Source organism: Medicago sativa, chromosome 3 (assembly GCF_051527215.1).
Source record: "Medicago sativa cultivar Bolivia chromosome 3, Bolivia_mono, whole genome shotgun sequence".
NCBI classification, from domain to species: Eukaryota; Viridiplantae; Streptophyta; class Magnoliopsida; order Fabales; family Fabaceae; genus Medicago; species Medicago sativa.
In genome coordinates, this window is record NC_140751.1 from 100,281,322 (window position 1) to 100,301,452 (window position 20,131).

Sequence of the window (20,131 nt, forward strand, 5' to 3'; positions counted from 1 at the left end):
GGGCACGTGAGAGGCACGCATGCACCAGTGAAGAATGAAGAAAGGAGCCTAGCCGCCTCACAGAACCAAAGAAAATGGAGTGAGGGTGACGTGGGTGGATGGGGACTACTCCATATTGTCCAGTTCAATCCCACTTTCAATTTCAAAATGAAAGAACGTCACGTCTTGCAACTTGTAACTGCAATGCTGCTGTGCCTCTTGTCATTTTAGACTCGAGAACTTTTTTATTTTTTATCATCCATTGGCTAAAAGGAACATGAGAAATGTACAAGTTTTTTGTCATTAAACCATTTAAAATATTTTAACAAACACTAAAAATGTATTTTTGCTATGCTATTAACCACTTATTTAACATATATCTCATTAACAATTAAAATCTAAGCCATTAATCCCTTCTTTAACATGTTATAAAAAGCGTACAAATATCTCACAACCACTAAAAATTCTTCATTTAAGTGGTCAAGGAACTAGAGCAACTCCAACACATGTTGCTTAGTGCCTTGGTGATGGTTCTGTTACTGCATCCACGAGAGACATTCATTTTTGGGTTCTTAAATTTCACATGTACACATAACTCATTTATAATTTTTTAATAGTAATACATAATAAGTACTCAATCACTCCAACCCAGATCTCACACAAATTTCTTAAATAGGACCCACTAATCAACTATCAATAACTTTATATCATTATATTTCAATTTTTTAATATTAAAAGAGTGTGGGTCCCGCTTAAAAGTGAGGGTCTTAAATAAGACCCTGAAAAAGATTCTCCCCATTGAGGATGTCTAATAGGTACCAGATCTTAAATAATTAAGACCCTCCCAATGGTGACCGTCTTACTTAACCTTTGCAGCATTGGAGGAAGTATAGGTGGAGATATTGCTTAAATGTTTGTGCAAGTTCTTTGCAAAAGCAATGCAAAAAAATGTGTTGCTTATGATTTAAAAAACAACAAACTGAAATTTCAACTAAAATTCATACTCCCTCCGGTCACATATATAAGCAAAAAATAACTTTTTAGATTCATTGAATGACTAATGTATATGGTCTATAAATGTGACTAGATGCAATAATTATTCAATGAACCTAAAAAGTTGATTTTTGCTTATAAATGTGACCGGAGGGAGTAGATGAGGAGAGAAAGAAAGAAATCAACATAAAATGGAAAAATCTAAAAAGTTAATTTCAATAGAAAAACAAAGAGAGAAACAGTAACATTAAAATGTTCCTTAAAAAAAACATTAAAATGTCTCAAATACAAACTTTTTCCAGAAATATATCTATCTCGTTTTTTTTACAAGAAATAAATTCTCGTTATATATTTTTGCATCATTTTTTTTGTCAGTATTTAGAGTATGCAATATCTCAGTGATTAAAAGACATTTTCATTTTTTTATTTAATATTTGTGTATATGAGTTTGATTTTGAAAACGTTGTCTAAAATAATTTGAATGGTTTTCATAATAGGACATTCAATAATAACTGTTTTTTCCACTATATTTTTTTTATGGATAGAAAAAAAAATGATAATTAACCATTAAAACTCACACACATAATTGGAGGGTCGAAGTTCGAACTCTGATCACGGCGTCTAACCAGGTACGGATCCACTAACATGAGATTGTGGGCAATTGACCCCACTAATGCTTATGTTATATTTGTTGAAGTATTTGATATTTTAAGTATTACCCCTCTTTCTTTCAAAAAAAAAGTATTACCCCTCTTAAAATAATAGATTGCCCACATGAACTAAAAATTTATACTATAAGAAGAGTTTTTTTTAATGAATTTTACATAATCAAATGTGTAAATGCATTTGAGATGAAATTTTGAATTATTTTTTCAAATACATAGAAAGATATATTTTTGATAGGGTTGAATATGAGCAAAATTTTACAATCCTTTTTTTTAAATATAAAGACACGTAAAAAATAATTTTAATTTGTAGATGTTAAAGAATCTTTAATTTTTCTAAATAGAATAGTGTAGTGTTTATAATCTCAAGTATTTTTTTCAATGATAATGCTGTTATTATTTTATCACTTACATTGTTAAAATAACTTGTATAAATATTTATTATATAAAATCTTGCCCCCACAAATAAAAATTTATGAATCCATCATTGTATTCGACCTTACAATTTTGACATTTTTTGTCGGTTGAGCTGGAACTTTCAACCATATTTAATAAAACAATTTTCTAAATGTATAATTTCGCTGTCCAGTTCAAGCGAAAAGAAAATGCTCAAACCTCATGTAAATATTTATATATATTTTTTTTTTATAAGCAAAGATGTAAGTATTTATAGTTAACAGTTATGAATGCCATCCAACTTTGTTTCATGTTATATATATTCAATACATCCTACGTTGTAACTTGTAAGACATCAGCACATCTTTGAACCCCACCCTTTTCATGCTAGGTGAAATTGCTCTTTTTAAATTAAACCAAGTCTTGAATTCCTTATTATACTCAACTCCTAAACTCTTCCACCAAAACACAAGTCACTTTATATCTTTGAAGTTGCTCTATTAAGATTTTTTTTCTTTCCTTTTTTGAAAGTTTATTCATACTTGCATACAAACAATTGAAAGACAAACACACTCACAAATTTCGAAGGTAAGTTTATGCAAATCAACTTATTACTTATGGTAGAACACTAACATAAACACCCATCCAATACACGCTCACTAAACAAGTGCTTGACTAAGCCGTGACTAAAGATAAATAAACAATTTTCTTGCTGGACTTGTACAAAACAAATACACAACAATTCTCTTCAGGATATCACGTATCAATAGTATTTACACACGCATTTAGTAAGACTTTAGAACAAGATGAAACATAATATCTGTTCTGTTATATATTTTGTGCATTTCAAAATAGAACAGAACTAGATTTGAAATAAAAAATGTGATGTGTTTTAGTTTCATAAAAAGGCGTATGATCAAAGATAATAGAACAGAAGTTGAACACATTCTGTTTTGCTCTATGCACCAAACTAGCAAGCATAGTGTTCTTTTCTGCATATTAACATAATGCCATATAGGGAAACTTTTGCAACAAACTATATACCGTTTTGTTCTTCAACAGAAACCTATGTTACTCTGTTATTCTTTTAATGGATTAATTATTGATTCCTGAGTGACTCACTTTCCGATATTTGATCAATGGTGGTAGGTGAACCCGTTGCAGAAGTAGCTGTAGAAATCGAATTAGTTGGTGTGTGTCCTTGAACTGCTAAATTAGAAGGCTGCAACAGATTTGCATCAGGAGCCTTCTCCTTAGAAGCATTCATGTTAACTTTTATCCTGCATTAGTCATGACTTGATCGATTTAATATGCTTGCTTCATACTACAAACTAACGAAGATCAATTCTGCCAAACTACACTAAACTGAATACCAAGATGAGAAACTTTGTCGCCATACAACAAAGTGGTCTAATTAAACTGGGGGACTTCACAAGACAATTTAGAGAGTGGTTTTAAACTTACTTGTTATGGATATTAACATATTCATCAGTTTCATCAAGTATCTCCTCCTGAAATGCACACAAATTTGATGACGAATTAGCATATAAGACACTGGGAGCACACATGAAACAACAGCACATATGACAGGAACATTGGAGAAGTTATGAACAATTGCAGCAATAACAAATGGCAAATAAAGAGACAAAAAAATGCAGTTTTCAACATTGTATCAGTGACAGACAGTATCAGAGTCGCATCATCAGTAGACAGTATTGAAAAGAAGTACATCAAAATCAAAACATACATGCATAACTATAGTGGATTAAAGCATCTAACCTGAAGAAGCTCTTCGATTACATCCTCCATTGAAATAACACCAACAACCACTTCGTTGGGTGGAAACACGGGCAAGGGAGCATTATCAAGGTCCAGGATGCAATATGAACAACCTCTATGCCGCTTTTTAAAAGCAGGCGTTGCTGGTGGACTTTTTTTCACTTGTGGACCGCCGTCAATCTTACTACCAGCAGTCACAGTATCGTGTGACTCCAACACTGTACCTACATATGTACCAACAGTCACCTCAGAGAGATAATCATCAAAAGTTTAACCGAGTAGATCAACCACAAACTTTCATAAGACCCTATTAAGGATACAGACAAAACCACAGATGATATTTCAAAAACATAATGTCAACACGAGGTCTATTCTACTTATATTTAAATCTCTACCTTTATCCAAGGGAGAACTTTTTCCCTTGTTCCTACAGCTGTCCTTGAACTCTAGTTGTTCCTCATCCTTAATTTTTTTGGATATTTCTTTTTTATCATTTAGATCTCTATATACAACTGCAATATGACTGTGACCCTTCTGAAATTCATTCAGTATATCATACAGAGGCATATTCTCTGAAACACTGCAGAATGATGAGGAAATCATGATTACTGGGTGACCATAAAATCATATCAACAACTTATCCAATTTTCATTTCATGCATATGAAAAAGAATTTACCGAGGAATTTTTCTGATGATCATTTTTCTTAGAGGAACTGCAGCCTTTGAATCAACCATAAAGAGATTTTTAACCTGGATGTATATAAGTGAAAAAGCCATTAAATTACAATGAATTGGTGACATAATAGTGAATAAGAAATGCTTGAGTTCCATTCTTATGATGTACCATGCAGAAAATCCATTTTCTTCCAGTCACTCGATACAAATTTTCTATTACACCACACAGGTAAACCCTTCCCAAAATATCAAAACCATAATTTCGAAGTCGCAGTACAAGGAATATCATAAACAATAATGATAGTCAGGAAATGATACAAGATTCCGAGCTTAACATGAATCCCATAAACCTTTTCCTCGGCCAGGCCTAGTACTTTTTTGCAAGGATCGTACGTATGTATTTTATATTTTATGCATTTCAGCTGAACAATTATTATAACAACAGTAGATCAAAACACCAATCCTAGCATTAAACCTCACAAACATTATTCACTATATATCACGGCAACATTTGATAAATTGAAACATCGTATTCTAAAACTGTGTATCTCAAACTGTTGTATAAGTCGTCGAAGTAAAAATTTATGTCGTGAACAAATGAGATAATTTATAACAAGAGGGAAGAAACTTGACAACATGATTTTCACTCAACTCGAATATCAATTCATATCCAACATGATTACAAGAATAGTGAAAAATTCAAAGTAGATTGCAAGATTTATGATAGAAGACTAATAATGGACATTATTATTAATCGGTAGTAGTCATCCATCATCTACTCAAAATCTCAAAAGAAAGAAGACTTACCAGAACAAGTCCCATAATGTTTGTTCGCTCTCCTGCATAAACTGGGACTCTACTATGACCCATTGTCATTATTGAATTCAGGGTCTCCCTTCAGTGCAGAAACAAAGAATACCTGTTAACAATAAACGACGATAGAAACATAGTGGCGAGAATGATAAAGATTGCACAAACCCACAAATTTAGAGTTGCATCCAAATCAAGGGAAAATGCCTTTGATATGGGAGTCATGGCATCTTTTGCAGTCTTTTCAGTCAATTCAAGGGCACCGGCTATGATGGTTGTCTCATCACGCGTTAAATCTCCTCCTTTCCCAGCCTACGCAGAAAAACAAAATTAAGTTTAGCCATGCTAAGTGAGAGCAGAAAGCAGCACCGAAACAAAAGAACTTGATCACAGGTGACATAATTCAGTATACCAATTCCTCTTGAACTATGCATTTCAAATTATATATACCTCATTGCCATGAAAATCCACAAAAGTCTTGAGCTCTGCCCTCTTTAACAGAGCAGCTTTTCCTTTACCCAACATCCGATCAAGCACCTGAAAATATCACAATCTTCATATTTTCACAGGATCATACTATAGTAATATGCAGGATGTCTGTTTAGATTGACTTATTTGAGTTGATCTACTAACATAAGCACTTGCAAGACTGTTTGTAAGAGCTTATTGAAATAATTTATGACATGTCCATAAGCTGTTTTCAACTTATTTCCACATAAGCTGTCCAAGATAGCTTATCAAAACAACTTGACCTTATTTTATCTTTTATCATAGAAATAGCTTATACATAAGTACTTGTATACTAAACACTTATGCTATAAGCACTTAATTAAGTTATTTATACAAACAAGACTATAATGGCACTGTATAATATATCCACACACAGACACACACATAATTGGAAGCACACCTTACCTTGCTTATGGGATAAGCTATGGGATAGAATACTAAAAGAAGAACACGAACAAGCGGCGCTAGCGTAGCTCCAACCATCAATCCGTATCGTGTACAAACAGCTTGAGGCAATATCTGAAAAAATGAATTCAGTGAACAAGGTATTAATTAATTAACCTTACAAAACAAGAAAGTATAGCACAGTAAATTTAGTTCCTAAAATCACATAGATAAATAACATGAACCTCTCCAAAGATGAGAATTAGGGTAACCGAAATCAAGACAGCAGCATAAGGTGGCACAATAGCATCAAGAAAAATAGGAAGAGTCTGCAACAAAACAAGATTATTCAAAATAAAAATTAAAAAATAATAATAATGATAAAGAATTAACTAACGATAGTGATTAACAGAGTAATTGTTACCTCCATAGCTAAGGAATTTCCGATCAAAAGAGTACAAAGTAAAAGATGCTGATTCTTAACAACTGGGAATATTTTGGCGGCATGGATGCGATGTTGAGGACGACCAGATTTGATGAGAACTTCGAGGTCGACGAGACCTAAAGACATGAGTCCAAGAGTGAGACCAGCCATGAGACCAGCGAAGCATACCAAACCTATGATTATCAATATGTACAACCAGAATTTAGTTCCACAACATCCTACATCTGCAGCCATCTCTTACTCTGTGAGAGGAGAAGAATGGTTAGGAAATAAGGTTTTTCATAGGTGTTTTGATTTTACCGCTTTTCTTCCCCACATATACTCATTAATAGCAATGCCCGGAGCATAAACATAATCATTTTCGGTGAAAGCAACCTTTTCGTTTTTTTCCCCCTTTTTTGAGGGACGTTTTTTTAATTCCTAGAACTTCAATCTTTTTTTTTGTTTAGAAATAATATCTGAACATCCATTTTGTGATAACTTTCTATCATATTCACGTTACTTTTTACTTATCTCTCTGTTGTTTTGGTTTTCGTGCAAATACCTACTTTTTCTTTGTAAATTATGGTTGTCATATAAGTTATCAACTAAATAGATATTCAAATAACACTCCTCCTTTTTTTTAACTTCTCATTTGTATCATTTCAATTTTTGAATTTTTACGAGTCATGTTTAACATGTTACTCCCTCTGTCCTCTAAGCAACTTTTTACTAAAAATTTGATTAAATATAATTTTTTTTTCAAATTATCAAATGCATTTATTATTTTTTTCCTAAACATACACTTACTTAATACTACTAATTTATCTTGAAATATGATAAGTCAAATTTAATAGACATACAAACAAAAAACAATTTGGTAATATTAACACATAAAATAAACACATTAATTGCACTAACAACTTTTTATAATAAATGTAAAAAATGCAAAGGGTGCTTACATACGAGGACGAAGGGAGTATAAAATTCTCTTTTGCAAAAGTTTGAATTTTTTCAATAAATAACGAAATGAATATGCACCATTATCCTCTTTTCATCAAACTTAGTTAAAAAGTGCTTATATGGATATTTATTGTCGAGATGGTATGTCTAGATTCACCGCTCTTAAAATTGTGGTTCATATGTGTATTATTTAGTTTTTGTTTGAAACAAAATTGATCGATTACATGATTTATAATGTTGTTGATGAAAAATTTATCTATAAAAATATAATTGAATTGGGAAACAATTAAAAGAAAATGTATCTAATTAATCATGTAGTGTCATAAACACTTATTGGAACTTCCACATCGATGTTAAACGATCGGTCAAATACCTCTTTTAGTCCTTTTAGTTTGGCTGAATTCCTAAGTTAATCTTTAAGTTTCAAAATTTTCAAATAGGTCCTTTTAGTTGATAAACTACTTCAATGTTACTTCTGCTGCTAGTATTTGTTTAACTGATGTTGAAGTGGCCTTTAAGTTGCTGACTTGGATCAAAACAATGCATTTCAAAGGCTTCAGGTAGTCAAAACACTGCGTTTGATGGTCACAAAAGATCATTTATAGGATTAAAAAGGTAGTTATTTACAACAAGAAATGTCTTTCTAGCACTATAAATGATTATTTGTGACCATTAAACATAGCATTTTGATCCAAGTCAAAAACTTAACGGCTAAATCAACATCAGTTAAACGAAGACTGACAACAGGGTAACAGTGAAATAGTTTATCAACTAAAAGGAACTATTTGAAACTTTTGAAACTTAAAGGACTAACTTAAGAATTTTGTCAAACTAAAAGGACGAAAAATGACATTTGGCCTAGATGATCATTTAATCACTTTTTAATAAAGTTCGATGGAACATGGGATCAATATGCGACAAAAATATATTAAAGGATTAACCTCCTTTCAAAAAAATATATTAAAAGACTGACTTATTCACTTTTACTGATATAAAGTACGAATTTAAAACTGAAATGATCAATCAAATATAAACATTAAACTTGATTGTTATTTAAATCCATAATATGTTATTATTTTAGTTTCTACTTAAATGTATACATTTTTTTTTGACATGGAATTTTTTTTCAATATAAGGTGTCTGACAATAAATCAAACATCAAGACAACATCAATACAATTGGGAGCATCTTCAATCCACACATTCTCATGATGGGATGATGCGTATTTTGCTAAATAATGCGCAGCTTGATTGGCTTCACGCCTAATGTACGCAAATTGTAAATTTTGAAAATGACAAGCTAGAAGTCTACAATCATCAACAATGGTATCCATGTATAGAAGAGGTGATTGGGCATCCGTGATAGCAGATATCACATTTTGTGAATGAGATTCAACAATCAAGTTCAAAAATAACATATCCTTTGCGAATTCCACACCTTTTTTCATCGTCATTGCTTCAGCCATATCTGAATTCGGCAAAATCAGTGTTTTCCAACATGCTGCAGCAACAACAACACCCTCAGAGTCCTTAACAATCGTCGACAATCTCCATGTTCCATCTTCATTCTGTCTAGCTGCATCGGTGTTGAGTTTATACCAGCCAGGTGGAGGGAAAGTTCATCGCACATTTGAAGTAGGTATGGGACAACCTTGACCCTGCATTTGCATTAGTATCTCATTAGAATTATTGTACTACTGGACCGCTTGCATTGAATGTCTCAAGCTCACAACCAGATCTGGCACATTAATTCCTTCAAAACATCTTTTATTTATCTGTATCCAATACGAATGCTGTGTTTTTTTACAAGCACCTAATATTCACATTTATATTGTACATAAAAACATAGTAGCAATTTATTGTAGCTCAATAGCTCATTATAAAAATGTCATATTTTTATGAAAAATGCTTTGGACGCTCATACACCTGATCTATTCGGAGATAAAAGAAATCAAGCGTGGTGTAATAGACGTGATCGAAAGAGAGAAATATAGAAAAATAAGGTGTTAAATGATTGTTGAAAAATTAAAAATTGTTCAAATATAAGAGCATTTTTGTACAAAAGCACATAATTTTTTTTTTTTTTAGGACAACTACATCATGTTATTTCTTGGAATCAAATGGATGCGTTGGATATACTATTTTAATTTATTCGAGGATACGAATTTCTCAGCTTATGCGCCATCTTGCTAACATTAAATATTTGGAATTATATGGAAGGCCGATTCTGCACATCTGCCATTAATCATTTGTGTATTACTAATCATAAAGAAGTTCAAAATGCAATTCTGTTTCTGAGCACTAATCTTTGTTTTTTTTATTATCTTAAAATGAGACACTATCCCTACAGCTTAAATTTTTTACATAAAAAGGTTAAAAATGATTATTGTTTTTCTTTTGTATGGGAAGATCATACAATCCACTTAATTTGTGCATGTGAGTGACGAATATTGACGAGAAAAACTTTATTTCGGATAAATAATGATTAAATACTAGCTCTTATACCTCTTAAAAAAATATTACTGGCTTTTATAGGAACACTATGTCTTATTCAAAGATGATTGATTAAAAATACATTGACACAATATTTTTTTTCTTGGAAAATGCTATAGAGTGTGTTTGGGACATTGTTTACGAAAGCAAATATAGAAAATAAACTAAATTGCACATTTGATCTTCTAGATAATTTTCAAGTTTTGTTTTGGTCCTTAAACAACAAGTTTATATGATTACTCCTCCGGTTTTCACTTTTTAGGTTCATTCAATAAATATTGTATGTGGTCTATATAATATAGACCACATACATAATTGATTGAATGTACCTAAAAAGTGAAAATTGCTTAGATTTGAGACTCGAGTGAGTATTTGCCCAATAATTATATAAGTTGTTGTTATACAAGCGAAGGTAGTCAAGGTGCCCACATCTAGCAAAAAGTAATTTGTAATGGGAACCACAGAATGTCACTTTTTTTGTACTTGAAAAAAAGGACAGGCAAGACATGGAAAGAACAGAAACATGTACTTGTGGTAGTCGTGGACTACATTGTTACCTAGCCTTTCATTAAGGCCAATAAGCTGGATACGATTTAAGTATCTCTCAAGCGTTGGTTGTGTGTGGTTCTCTTTCCTTATCCCAACCCCAAACCTCTTTAAGCTCCTCTATATATAAATAACATGCATTATCCTCTTCACAAACCTCTTAATCCCTTATTTTGTGTAACACACAATCATGTCTGATCAAGTAAATGGCTTGCAAGACAACCAAGCATGGCCAGAGCTAAACCTTCCAGACTTGTTACATACTGACCCTGTTCGACAGGTCCACGCAACAATTGAAAAGGAATGGGATTTCCTTCAAAGGTCAGCTTGCCAAACGGCTGCAGGAAGGGCTATGTGGAAGCATGTGATCCATGATCCACTTGCTGCTTTGCTGGCAGGGGAGACTTATTTGAGAAATCTTCATGAAAAGATGAGAAAAGACTATCTCAACAATGCTCGTGAAACTTCTGGAGTGATCCTTGCAGTTAGAACGCTTTGGTTTGATTCTAGACTGGAAGATGTTCTCAGTTCCCCAAATGGCAGAGAAGCACAGGTTGTTCTCCTAGGTGCAGGTTTGTAGACACTTAGCTAATCACGTTCTTAACTTTCTTTAAATAAACAACTTTTATATAGTAAATATCAATATTGCTAAATGATCAGCTAGCTGAGCAAAGTAGCATTATCTGCATAGTTATCAGAAGCTAACGCGGATGGATTCTGTTCTCCCAAAAACAGCAGTAGACCAGAAAATTGAAGACTTTTGGGGGTGAATTATACCTTCAAAAACACACAAGAAACTAATGTAACACCGTATTTAAAACCTTTTAAGACAAGATATCTTTTATACTGTCTTTTTTTATTCTATTCCTAGTTAATTTGGGATGCAAATATTTGGCAAAATGGCCTTTTAGACACGACTAAATTGTAACAGCACATTTTAGACAGGAGCACCTAAGTTCCCAAACAATCATTAGACAGGACAATTTTGGAACCTTTTGGATTACAGCCAGTCTGACCAGCAGCTAATCATAATCACTGACAATGAAACAATGACGATCTGCACTTGAAAGATTATAATCATCTCAGCTAGCTAATATATATACATGTATTCTTGCAAAATTTGATGCAGGAATGGATACAAGAGCATATCGTTTGAGTTGCTTAAAGGACAGCGATGTCTTTGAGGTTGACTTTGCAGAAGTCTTAGAGGTAAAAAGCACTATTCTGCAAGCAGCTAAGGAATCAACATACGAGTCACAACATATTATGTCCAAAGCCAAATCCTTAACCAGAGTGGCAGCTGACATAAGAGAAAATGATTGGATGGAAAAGCTTCAAATTGCAGGTTTCTTACCACAGAAGAGCACGGTCTGGATTCTAGAAGGTATCCTATACTACCTCGCCCAATCCAACGCCATGCAACTGCTGAGAATTTTAGCTAACAATTGTGTCTTAACTCACACGGTCATCCTAGCAGACTTCATGAATAAGTCATCAACCACGCTATCCAATTCAGTATTCCAATTTTACAGTGATTGGCCAGACCAACTTTTACCATCTATTGGCTTCACACATGTAAAACTTTCACAGATTGGAGACCCAGATGCCCATTTCGGCCTCTTGAATGATCCATTAAATCTCTTCAACAAGCTCCGCAACTTGCCTAGGTCATTACAAACCAATCCAGATGACGGAACACCATGCTGTCGCTTGTACTTGGTGGAAGCTTCTGGTTCACCCGATCAAAGTTCTGCGCATAATAAGGAGTCGGTCATTCGGTCCTGATTCGTAGAATAGAACATGGAGATTACATACTACATTTTTAATTAATTCTTATTGCTGGTCCATGTGTTGTCACCTGTACAATTGCTACACTATTGGCAAAAAATGCTAGACGGGGCAAAATAGTCTTTTTCAATACAAGAGGGGCCAAAAAGCTAGAAATAGCCTTTGACCTAAGTTATTCGAACCTTATTTTCGCCTTCTTGATGAAATAATTTTTCTCTTCAATTATATGATGAAGAATAATGGAGATAAATAAATAGTACGATATACAAAATATCACATTTCAATTGTCATTTTTTTTCATCCCTAAAAAATGTAACTTTCTTCAGTTTTCAAATCGATGTTACAATTTATATCCACCCAAACCAGTTCAAAAACACGTCTACTCTGATAGAAAACCAAATCAAACTCAGTTTAATCAAATCAGTAAAGAACTTAAAGAATGCGGTTGGAGAATTTTTTAGAAGAATTTGAAATGAGTTTTATGCAAGGGCTAAGCCCCAACAAAGAACAAATTAGAAATTCCTAGGAAAGAAATACAAGAAATGCAAAGAGCATGCATTTCCTGTAGAAACTATTCTGAGAATTAAATGCATAGAAGACATAGGAGACAAGTATAGAGAAGAGTACTGATTTTAGATTGAGAGAACTAGCAAGTAGATAACTTAACCAGGGCAAAAGCATATTTTGATATTCTCAGCAGTCAGCATATTGACGACAAAAATTGCGCTCTCACCAGAGGATTATCCAGATGAAGAAGTATTAATACACGCTTACAAATAATGCCAATCGTCAGTTCGGTAAGTGAGGTGGCTCAATTCAGGGTAAGAATGATATTCAGCTAAGTGACGTGGCTTAAATCAAATTGTATTCTAATGATGTTTGATATCATGTTTTGTTATGAAAGTTTTAGACTATAGATACAGCCAAGTGCCAACCTTCCACGTTAGGGCAGTATTGCCAAAGAGAATTTTAAAAATTAGAAAGGAAAAAAAAGTTAGAGATAAGAAATCAGGAAAGTATATATATAATAAAACGCGTACTTAATTGACAAAGCCAGAAGCACGTACTTAAATGACATTTTCAAAATCAACCTTCCACTTCAAAAAGTTGAACAGGTTATTTACAGTCAGATTTCGAGGCAATCCCTAATTCCTTGCTCAAATTTGTCGAGAGATAATATTGTATCCGATACAGCATCTGCTATTTTGCTCCTGAAAATAAAAAAAATTGATTGCAGAGGCAAGTCATTCATTTGATAATCTCGGTTAGAGGTACCAGAAATGATAATCATAAATAACAAGCAAAAAAAACTTTGAAGATGAATAAAGGGAGACGCAAAAAGGACAACAATACAGGTTTAGTTTTTATCCAAATGATAGCATAAAGAAAATTATTTCAAATTATCACCTAGTATACCCCAATTATCCTGGACACTATTATTGAGGAGATATACCTATCCGATGCAAGTTCAATGTTGGTTTCATTTGCCAGCCCACTGATAGAGGCGAATGATCTGCACATGAGAAATATGGGAAACAGGCATTTACCGTCATATGTCACGAAATTTGGTAATTAGCATGCATTTTGGCATCAAAGGATATTAAAAAGAGGGAAAAGGCAAAAGAGAGTGCAGATAATGCTTTAGGTATCATAATACACGAAGTTAGCACATAGGAAATTTAAAGGGAAGTAAACAAAAAAAAAAGGTAGCAGCCAATGTTTAATCTATAGAATAGAAACTATGTCGTTTACTGTCAACTGTCAAGATCTAACTCTTTGATCTTTTGAGAAGCCAGCGAATTATCACAACCATGAAGGGTTCAATTTAAGTACGATTAACATAAGAGTGGAAATTGATTTAATTGGACATAGTTCTTGTATTTTGAGATGGACTATTAACTATAATAGGATAGTTCACCTTCAAAAGAAATTCCGGTCTCACTAATTATCATTGTGGAAGGCCCACTGTTACCACATGCTCTAATCAGTTTTATCTAAGAGAACAGGGACAAAACACTTGGCCACTTGTCGTAGAGGCTCTCCCTTCTAAATTTTTCTCCTTATATATAGCCACTCCTTACCATTTCATTTCTCACTCGTTTCATTTTCTCTCTTCTTCTCTTGGAGACATTGCTCTTCTTTTGTGACTTCCTCCTTCTACTGGAGAAGGATAACCCACGTGTTGTATCTTGTGTTAACATACGTGAACAAAACTAAAATATAACTATATTTGACCTAGCTTTGTCCTACATCATATTGGTAAAGAGAACGAAGTTGGGAATAGAATAAACAGCCATCAAGAGTTTTTGACATTAAAAGAAACAAAAGTTAATATGCTCGGCATGAGTTTCTGCTCACCTGAAGAACTAGATGCTGGAAACTGAATGTGTCAAATATATATATATATATATATATATATATATATATATATATATATATATATAATGCACTTTAAATTGTTTATTCAATAGAAAGAAATGTGATGCTCATAGAGCAGCATATATACATAGGATAATTCACCTTCAAAAGAAATTTCGGTCTCACTAATTATCATTGTGGAAGGCCCACTGTTACCACGTGCTCTAATCAGTTTTATCTAAGAGAACAGGGACAAAACACTTGGCCACTTGTCGCAGAGGCCCTCCCTTCTAAATTTTTCTCCTTATATATAGCCACTCCTTACCATTTCATTTCTCACTCGTTTCATTTTCTCTCTTCTTCTCTTGGAGACATTGCTCTTCTTTTGTGACTTCCTCCTTCTACTGGAGAAGGATAACCCACGTGTTGTATCTTGTGTTAACATACGTGAACAAAACTAAAATATAACTATATTTGACCTACCTTTGTCCTACATCATATTGATAAAGAGAATGAAGTTGGGAATAGAATAAATAGCCATCAAGAGTTTTTGACATTAAAAGAAACCAAAGTTAATATGCTCGGCATGAGTTTCTGCTCACCTGAAGAACTAGATGCTGGAAACTAAATGTGTCAAATATATATATAATGCACTTTACATTGTTCATTCAATAGAAAGAAATGTGATGCTCATAGAGCAGCATATATACATAGACTTGACAAAAAAAATACAATAATATAGAAAAGTGGAACCAAAAACAATTCTATTGATATAATCTTGCTTCTTTAGCTGTAAAGTAAAATTAATCTATCCAGTTCAATCATTTGCTTTGCATTATTCTCAAATAGTGAAGATACTTGGAACCACAGGGACTAAAAATAATGAAATATTCAGTGTAAAGAAAGGATTTGATGGACACTAATTAATGCAGTAGGCAGGCTACAACACATAGATGCTGGAAAGTGGATACCTTATAAGATTATCTAGCAAAGCTTCGGCTTCTAACTTCACAGGATCCTTCTTTCCAAGCAAGGAGGCTGCATTCTTCACAATCAACCGAAATGTGCACACCTGTGCATAAAAAAAAAAAAATATTGAACGTGAATTACTTCTTCAGTTGAAATATTTCTTTGCACTTGAGCTAACATTCTTTTGGGAAAAGGGGATAAAGAACCCCATTAAGTCTAATAGATAACAATGATGTTACAAGACATGTTGTGTGTTTAACATGAAACTTTATCAGTCCCCACTCAATTCAGGGTAGGGATTATCTACCTTTCAATTGTTTGGTATGGTTACTATCTCTCTTAACCAAACCTTCTCAGCTTCTCTCGTCTAATCTTATTTTAATCACCATTCACTCTCCTAAAAAAATAAATAATGATAACAATAATCCATATAACGAATCACTCATCAGTATTATGAGCTTGCAAGCATTTGATAATTGATGAACAATGACAGACATAATTTTCTACTATCCAATTATCCTATTATGTCATCCAAACCCTAATTAGCAAGACATTGATTGATTCAAATTATCAATGAGAGTAGTAGATGATGACAAAGACAAACCTCAACTCCGGTGTTAGCTTGGAAAGCTACGAAAGAATTCCTATCCTCTGGGACACAATCCCTGGCAGCAGATCTGAATAGCTGCTGAAATTTCTGCAAATCTTCATCTGTATAAGTAGCACCAGTTTCCGCTGGGAAAAGGAACCGAAACAAACAGACCCTAATAAGATATGAAACAATGTGTAGAGAGAAGAGAAGAGAAGAGAAGAGAAAATAAAAATTCGTACTGAGAAAAAGATAAACAGAGCGAAGGCTTTCACGAGAGGCATCGACAGGAGCAAGTAGAAACTTGGAAGATTTCTTCTTTTGTTCTTTTAGCCAATCCTTTGGTCCTGCTGAAAAACGGTAACAAAAGTTAGGGTTATGATTCAAAATACAGTAACAGGAAGTGATGAATTGAAGAAGAGTGTGCTTACAGATGCCAATGTCAATGGCGGAGGCAGGTGCAGAGAGTGAAAAGAATGAGAGTAACGCTATGTCTCTGCGAGAGAAAATGTGAGAAGAGGAAAGGGGAAGGTTACGTTTTGGAGGGAGGGAAAATTGCGCGGTGGCGGTGGATGAGAAAGAGTTGAGAGCAGAAACTGTAGCTGCTGGTAACGGCATTGTTGGTTAGTTAATTATTCTTTCGCGGTGTGTTTCTCTTTCGGGTCGGATTATTTCTTCTTTCGTCCTAAGTCCTAACTCCTGCTATGCCTTTGCTTCCATTTACATTTTTTTTAATAAAATAAAGTGTAAAATATGTTTTTATCCCTATAAATATACTAACTTTTCATTTTAATTCATTTAAATTTTTTCTTCAAGTTTTAGTCCTATAAAAATTTCAATCACCATTTTTAGTCTCTATTTTTTAAGTTAATTCATGTGTAACATTTATATTTTTCAACGAAATTGTGTAGTATATTGTAAAAATTTCTCCAAAAAAAATTAGGATTTCTCAACAAAACATTAATTAAATATGAATTTCTAACCCCTGAAGGTATAAAGATGCAAATGTTTTGTAAGAAATTTTTTTTTTTTAGAGATTCCTGTAATATTATAAACTTTTATGCAAAATTTTATTCAACAATATGAATTCTGCATATGAGTTTACTTAAAAAGAGAGATCAAAAGTGAAGATTAAATTTTTTTACGACTAATAATCGAAGAAAGTTTTTAGAAGATTAAAACAAAAAGTTGGTATACTTGTAAGGATCAAAAACGTTTTGACCATAAAATAAACCATCAATTTAATCTATAAACTCTCTCTTTCATTTAATCACTCGCCTATATAGATATAATAAATAATTTTAAATGATTTAAAATTTGTTTATTAAGTTTCTAAATCACATGAAAACTCCTCAATTTAATTTTTAACATCTTAATAAAAATTATTAGTTATATTTGTATAGTTTAATATTAAATTGACGCAAGTGAAATAACTTAGAAAATAAATTGATGGTTATTTAATTTTATTAAATAAACAAATCCATTTTCAATTTTCATGTGTAGGAACTAGAAATATCAAAGATACAAGTTAAAATTATGAAAGAAACGTCTATATTTATTGTCAATGGATATTTTACACATGAACGCGTGAGTTACTTTGATTTAAAATAAATAAAGAGGTGGGAACTAATATTTTATTGTTTTTTGAGCAAAACTAATATTTTATTGTTATTCCCCTCAAAAAAATATTTTATTATTTTTATTATTAAAATTAAATTAAAACCCATCACTTTCAAACCACAAACCCAATCCATCTCCTCATTCAACTACAAACTCAATTCCATCATTTTCAAACACATATCACCTTCAACTATTGAAGATTTCGATTATACTTACAAATATATGAGTTTGTTATTCCGTTTTTTTTTTTTTTTTGGGATTTATCAAATTTGGGTTTGTTGTTGGAGATGAGTATTATTATGTTTGATTTGGATTCAGGTCTCGGAATTTATGGATTCAAGATGAGTTTTGAGTTTATGGAGAGAGTTGAAAATAAATTTCTAGACGAAAAAGATGAATTATTGTTTTTAGATGTAACTCATAACTAATATAACCGTATGTATAAATGATATAATTCTAAGGATAAATTTCACAGAGGACGAAAACCCCCACAAATATTAAAAAACCGCCAACCATTTCAATTACCAAATTTGTAACACCCAGATAACCAAACGAAGAAAACTCATACCCAAAAAAAATCTATATTCAAAACCAACCCTATATTCAAACAAAATCCAGAAAACCAATTATCTTAAGCAAAACAAAAATAAATACCACAAACCATTAAATGTTTGATGATAACGGTGAATAAACGAGAGAATGCAAAAGGAAGGTGAATAAGTGATAATTTCTTTTGATTTTTTTCTTCTTAAAGCATTATCAACCATACTTACCACATGTTTAAGGACTTTGTTTAAACAAATAAATTATTAAAAGTATTTCAATTTTCAATACATCGATACACTTATTTTCATAAAATTTCAGCTTATTAAACACAACTCTTAACTTACTCCTTAGTATTTTTCAAAGAGTGAATAAGAAGGGATTGACCGAAGCTTCAGACACATGAAGGGGAAGTTATAGCTCAAGGATTTGTATGATTCAATCATAGCTCAAGAGTTTGTTTGATTTTACCAAAAAGAGGGGAGGAGAGTGAATATATTTTAAAATGATTTGTGTTTGGTTCAAAGATTACAAAAATAATATTTTAATTGATGAAAAGTATAAAATTATATTTTACGCTTATAATATTTTAGTCATATCAAATTTAAGGTTATTTAAGTCCAAATCATAAAATCAGGCCTAATAAATTATTCTCTTACCTACAAATCGTGCAATTTTCGAGGAGAGCTAAAATTAAATTGGAAGAGATTTGGCTTTCTTTCCCTCCACTAAAAAAAAAAAAAGATAAAATAGTCTGAAACAGTGCTAAATTCATTTTATTAATAAGACTATTTTTTCCTTTTCTTTATAAGACCTTTTACAAAATTTCAAATGGATTAGTAATTTCTTTACCAAAACGTCTTTGTTTAATTTGTCATTAATATATACACAAAAAATGACATATGATTGAAAGACAAACCGACAATAAACTATGTTACTAATAAACTATGTCACTAGATCTTTTTGAATGATAAAACTAATAATTGTAAACATAACATTCATATATATAAGATATTGACAATTATAAGTATAAATTGCAAACTCACACACATTTTAATATCCATAATTTTTGTTAGAGGTTTTTGTAATAAAAGACAAAATGATTACGGTTTTACGAAAAGTCTTACCGTAAAAAAATCATTTTTTCAACAAATAATAGGTGCATCTATTTTTTATTTAAAAATAAATAAATTTTGTGTTAGAAAAAGGGGAATTAGTCATTTTAGTCCTTGAATGGGAACCGATTCGTCAATTTAGTCCCTGAATGCATAGAAATTGCAAAACAGTCCCTGAATGTAAACTCTGTTAGTCAATTTAGTCCCTGAATTCAGACTCCGTTAGTCAATTTAGTCCCTGAATGTAGACTTCCTTAGTCACTTTAGTCCCTGAAATTGATCAACAGATCTACATTCAGGGACTGTTTTGGAATTTCTCTGCATTCAGGGACTAAAGTGACTAATCCTTCCCTATTCAGGGACTAAAGTGACTAATTCCCCGTTAGAAAAATGTAGAGATTTTTAAAAAAAGCCTGAAACTACTTGTGTCTATTTACCATCAAAAAATGGCAAAAGTTATTATGCATAAGGAGATCCTTATGCACCGTGCATAATTACTTTCTACACCCAACATAATTGCTTTCTACACCCC

The 20,131-nt window shown here is 32.4% G+C and overlaps 3 protein-coding genes across 6 annotated transcripts; 1 reads left to right on the plus strand and 2 right to left on the minus strand.

The window, feature by feature from the left end:
* Nucleotides 1-2,751: 2,751 nt before the first annotated feature.
* LOC146942867 (methyltransferase, putative (DUF21)) lies at nucleotides 2,752-6,935 on the minus strand. Its single transcript, XM_085756959.1, has 11 exons — nucleotides 6,617-6,935; nucleotides 6,438-6,521; nucleotides 6,214-6,327; nucleotides 5,749-5,835; nucleotides 5,471-5,610; nucleotides 5,296-5,383; nucleotides 4,490-4,563; nucleotides 4,208-4,392; nucleotides 3,813-4,036; nucleotides 3,498-3,544; nucleotides 2,752-3,313 (listed from the first exon to the last, which is right to left on the minus strand). The coding sequence occupies exons 1-11, from the start codon at nucleotides 6,869-6,871 to the stop codon at nucleotides 3,133-3,135; spliced, it is 1,479 nt and encodes a 492-aa protein (XP_085613085.1). The 5' UTR covers nucleotides 6,872-6,935; the 3' UTR covers nucleotides 2,752-3,132.
* A 3,833-nt stretch (nucleotides 6,936-10,768) lies between these two features.
* LOC146942868 (Leucine carboxyl methyltransferase) lies at nucleotides 10,769-12,591 on the plus strand. The gene is made up of 2 exons (XM_085756960.1): nucleotides 10,769-11,189; nucleotides 11,747-12,591. The coding sequence occupies exons 1-2, from the start codon at nucleotides 10,808-10,810 to the stop codon at nucleotides 12,400-12,402; spliced, it is 1,038 nt and encodes a 345-aa protein (XP_085613086.1). The 5' UTR covers nucleotides 10,769-10,807; the 3' UTR covers nucleotides 12,403-12,591.
* Nucleotides 11,457-18,131, minus strand: LOC146942869 (plasma membrane fusion protein). 4 transcript variants are annotated; one of them, XR_015032883.1, is made up of 7 exons: nucleotides 16,753-18,131; nucleotides 16,564-16,671; nucleotides 16,337-16,467; nucleotides 15,735-15,835; nucleotides 13,859-13,918; nucleotides 13,473-13,616; nucleotides 11,457-12,367 (listed from the first exon to the last, which is right to left on the minus strand). XR_015032883.1 is itself a non-coding variant. In XM_085756961.1 (6 exons), exons 1-6 carry the CDS (start codon nucleotides 16,937-16,939, stop codon nucleotides 13,532-13,534), a joined length of 672 nt encoding a protein of 223 aa, XP_085613087.1. In that variant the 5' UTR covers nucleotides 16,940-17,022; the 3' UTR covers nucleotides 13,414-13,531. The 4 variants fall into 4 exon arrangements, 2 of the variants coding, with proteins under 2 accessions (XP_085613087.1, XP_085613088.1); XR_015032884.1 differs by having other exon boundaries at nucleotides 13,813-13,918; nucleotides 16,753-16,991; XM_085756961.1 differs by lacking the exon at nucleotides 11,457-12,367 and having other exon boundaries at nucleotides 13,414-13,616; nucleotides 16,753-17,022.
* Between the last annotated feature and the right edge of the window lie 2,000 nt (nucleotides 18,132-20,131).

Coding starts and splice junctions, on each gene's coding strand:
- LOC146942868 (XM_085756960.1), top strand. CDS start 10,808: ATGTCTGATCAAGTAAATGGCTTGCAAGACAACCAAGCATGGCCAGAG. Junction 11,190..11,746: donor GGTTGTTCTCCTAGGTGCAG/GTTTGTAGACAC, acceptor AATTTGATGCAG/GAATGGATACAAGAGCATAT.
- LOC146942867 (XM_085756959.1), bottom strand. CDS start 6,871: ATGGCTGCAGATGTAGGATGTTGTGGAACTAAATTCTGGTTGTACATA. Junction 4,564..5,295: donor ACATTATGGGACTTGTTCTG/GTAAGTCTTCTT, acceptor ATATACATCCAG/GTTAAAAATCTCTTTATGGT. Junction 4,393..4,489: donor ATCATCAGAAAAATTCCTCG/GTAAATTCTTTT, acceptor ATCATTCTGCAG/TGTTTCAGAGAATATGCCTC.
- LOC146942869 (XM_085756961.1), bottom strand. CDS start 16,939: ATGCCGTTACCAGCAGCTACAGTTTCTGCTCTCAACTCTTTCTCATCC. Junction 16,468..16,563: donor CTCTGTTTATCTTTTTCTCA/GTACGAATTTTT, acceptor TCCTTTTCCCAG/CGGAAACTGGTGCTACTTAT. Junction 13,919..15,734: donor TTGCTAGATAATCTTATAAG/GTATCCACTTTC, acceptor TCTCATGTGCAG/ATCATTCGCCTCTATCAGTG.